This window comes from Penaeus chinensis, chromosome 27 (genome assembly GCF_019202785.1).
Source record: "Penaeus chinensis breed Huanghai No. 1 chromosome 27, ASM1920278v2, whole genome shotgun sequence".
In the NCBI taxonomy this organism is placed as follows: domain Eukaryota; kingdom Metazoa; phylum Arthropoda; class Malacostraca; order Decapoda; family Penaeidae; genus Penaeus; species Penaeus chinensis.
In genome coordinates this window covers 31,834,030-31,837,879 of record NC_061845.1, presented here as the reverse complement: position 1 = coordinate 31,837,879, position 3,850 = coordinate 31,834,030, and the positions used below count along the sequence as shown (strand labels likewise).

The following is a 3,850-nucleotide window of genomic DNA, read 5'->3' as shown; positions in this document are numbered from 1 at the left end:
TGTCAGTTGGAGAATTTTGTGCCTCATCAAAATGAAGAGGATTGTACAAATATTTGGAATTTCATAATCATGTATAGTGTCCATGTTATGTTTATTTTTTGTAGAGGCACAACCTTTCTCGCTTTTTTTTCATTATACATAGTCTTCCATAAAAATAATTTAAAAAATAGTGGGGTCTAAAAAAAAAATATACTCATTTTCCTGTGTCTTGTTTTGACTTGTAAAATAATAAATGTGAGCACAATAAAACGTTCATAGCAGGATGATGAGAAACACTTTATGATAAAACATGATATATTTACAAAACAAGTAGGACACTGGTATACAATACACATGATTTAACAGATATATGTGTTCTGGAGACAGTGGATTGTGGAAATTTATAGACATTAAATTTACATTCTGGAAGTCTTCAAAGCTTTGGTGGACTCCTTCAGTACAACTGCAAGATCTAGTGATGCAGAATGTTCCACAGATGTATTCAACACAATAAATCTGCTGGCAAGTTAATAAATAATAAACAGTCTCTATATATAATCTTTAACAATGCGTTACATAACCACTTGAAAATAATTTTCAACTTAGTCACTGCTAATAGTAAAGCAAATGGAGCGTAATATAACACTAAAATGAAAATGTAACAGTTGTTTACTGGCCAATTACAAAGTGATGTACATGCAGTCATGTCTTGTATCAACAATTTGTGTAGCTTAAACCCATTTGCACATAAATGCGATTTAAGGCAATCTACACAAATGCTGTCCACTGCACTGGTGAGGTGTTTTAGCATTGGCATCTGAATGGACCACAGCTGAGCGCATCAACAGATGGGTTGGCTTTGGCATTAAGAAGGACCCGAGGCAAACTTACTGAAATCTTATTATAGTTTGTATCTTAAGCGTTAATATATCTGTAGTTGACTTTTTGTATAAAAACAGCTTCAGAAATAATTTTAGTACATCTTACAAAAGTGTAATAAATAGGCTATTTCAGTAAGTTTTTATTTCTTTATCATGGACTCATAGGATTGGAATAACTGACTTTTGGATATCAAAAGAGTATGATGGTTTTCAAAGCTTCCAAACACTGAAAATCTAGGCTTTGTCATGAACATTCATTTACAGTTTGACTAGACACATAAAAATTAGGCTAGTGAAGTTATGCTACCATGCACTGAAATCCTTATTGCCAGCTAGAATGTACAGAACTCACTGGGAAATCTCTCGCCAACAACATCCCACCAGCAGGTCTAATATAACTTGTCTATCTCTACAGTCTTTGGTTCACAGGGTAATAACACAAGTTCATAAATGACACTTCTGTCCTCTGGCTCAACATTTGTACTGATTTTAAAGTGTAAGTATTTACAAGTAACTCGATCACATTCATGGCTCTTACTTCAAAGGTAAGACTATCTGTCTGATACTTTAGGAAGCAGGATTTCTGCCCTACTGCCACGTCTGTTTAAATTTCACGCAAATCTTTATTCTCTAAAGATGACTGTATTTCTTTTAAAACAATCTACGAAGTCCAGTGACAGGAACCTTAAAAAAAGGTTACATGCACATTCGCCTGAAAGGTCAATTACAAGACCAAATGAGAGTCCAGATTGTTTTAAAATCATCTAGTCACCTGACAAATCGTGTTCCATCGAGTAATGCACAGCTATGGTAACACTGGTGTAACCCATAGTATTCCAGTCCTGTATGGTTTCACACAGCATTTATATCTGCAATATGCACTTGAAAATTTGCGATAATGCAGTTTTATGCGTATTGTCTATATGGTTACCAAAATAAATAAATTCAACGAAATTCCTCTCCAGATCAGCATTTTGCACGTTGCACATCGCTTATCAATGGCACACACGACAGCTCATTATCTGAAGGCTGTGCTCTGAGGGTCTGTTATGATTAAGCTTTATCTTCACCAGTTTCCATAAATGTTGCAAATGTCACCATGAGAAAGTTAAAGCTCTTTATTCTTCCCTATGAAGCTTCCAAAAGGTTGTAAGATCATCTTTTAACACTGCAGGGTTACTTATATCTGCTCATTCGCCTTGATTCACTGTAAAGAATCTCCATCTATCTTTTACAGCTATATCTGTTTTACAGTTCATAGCTAATATCTTGACAGCCTTTAGAAAGTAAACACTGAAACATCACAATGAATTATCATGAAACTTACTAACCTCTGTGAAAATATGAACTTGACACGTTTGATATGCGACACTAAAATTTCTGAGAGTGACGTTTCGACCGCAAATTCCCTCATCATAGTCTTTGACAAGAATTTAAAAAATCCTCGTTTTTCTTCGAAATCTCCTCCTCAGTGATGACTCGGCCATACGTCACTCGGACTTCGCCGCCTCCGCGCCTTTGCTGAACTTGTTTTTCGAAGCAAGGGCTGCAATGATGGCGGTGGATGACGATGTCGACGACGAAGATATTGAGGAAGAGGTTGACGTTGAGGCTAGCGCGGGCGAGCAGACCTTGTGGTGCGAGTCCCAGTCCTTGTGCTGGCAGAAGGGTCCACAGTATCTGGCCACGTTGCACCCACTGCAGGTCTCATGGGCCTTCCTGCCGCAGTTCCAGCACGCCTGCAGGAGAGCCACAGTCAGGGTCGCGAGGGGGAAGGGGCCGGGGCTAGTACGGGTACCTCTTGATTTTCTGGCAAGTTTTGTCTTTTGTAATGTTTGATAAAAGGTACTTGACTCAGAGTATTTCACAGAATGTCAGTTTACTGTTCCAACAGTGTGAGAAACCAGGACTTTGATGAAGGAAGATGAAGGTATGAACTTTATGATTCAGTTCCTCAAAACATTCTTGAAAAAACTAGAGTAAATATGGATTCTGAACAATAACCTTTTTAGTAATAAAGACTTTGTGTGAAATTGCAAATGTGAATATTGATTTTGGTATAGTAATTATAAGCTATAATTAATATTTTGATGTTTGCAGTTTTCAAAAAAAAAAAAAAAAAAAAAAAAGTGCTTTTTTGTTCGACACAGAAATAGCACTATTCTACGATTTGTCATTCCTTTGTATGTATCTGCCAATGTTATGTGATGGTGGTCAAGGGGACATGACTCGCTGTATGTAATAATTATGTCTGTCTGCCTTTGGTGAACTTTATGGTCTCAAACGGAGTGAAATAAAACTCTGCCCCTGACTTGCCAGGTCAAAATGAGCCTCCAAATAATTTAAAATACGGTAAATTGTGCTTGTTCATTTTAATCATTAAGGGATTTTATGGAACAGAGAGCAGATATACGTTACTTATCAAACATAATAAGTTGTCCATCAAATTTCATAACAAGACTTACACACTACCTAAAGCTTACACAAAGGCAGATATTTTGTTTGTTAATCTTTTAACTCTCCGACGGTTCTTCTAACACCTACACCGTTCACACTTTCAGTTCTAGAAACCTAAACAATCAAGTATTTCCTTCGGTAGTGACGGGAAGCCAAAAGGGCAAGACCTACCTGCTGGGGTTCCGTCCGAGGCTCCGAGGGGTCCCGTCGCCCGACCTCTCGCAGCAAGGCCTCCACCTTTGCCCGCTCTGCCGCCACCAACTCCTGCGCCCGGGCCTCCGCCGCGCCCACCGCTCGTTGTACTTCCGCCACTGCCGCGCGCCGGACCTCGGACACGGCTTCCTCTGCGGCGCGGAGAGCAATTGTGACGTGGTGGACTGATCAAAGGATATGTTGATGATGGGCTCAAATAACTTATAGACTAAAAGGTTTTCTAAACTGTATTCGAAAACAGAATGTGAGCAACACGAGTCAACACCTAACGCAAAAATGAAAAACCTATGGACACCTGCCTTCGGGGCATCCATGAGTAA

At 38.9% G+C, this 3,850-nt stretch overlaps 1 protein-coding gene across 7 annotated transcripts in view; it reads right to left on the bottom strand.

The window, feature by feature from the left end:
* Positions 1–280: 280 nt before the first annotated feature.
* Positions 281–3,850, bottom strand: part of LOC125039538 (protein CBFA2T1-like) — a 49,846-nt gene continuing 46,276 nt past the window's right edge. For 6 of the 7 annotated variants that reach the window (XM_047633581.1, XM_047633583.1, XM_047633580.1 and 3 more), the window contains exons 9-10: positions 3,489–3,661; positions 281–2,599 (exon numbers count right to left, since the gene is read on the bottom strand). In XM_047633581.1, the coding sequence (XP_047489537.1) occupies positions 2,351–2,599; positions 3,489–3,661 (422 nt within the window). In that variant the 3' untranslated portion in view covers positions 281–2,350. Of the gene's footprint in view, positions 2,670–3,488; positions 3,662–3,850 lie in introns of all 7 variants that reach the window. The other variant, XM_047633585.1, reaches the window with a different exon arrangement.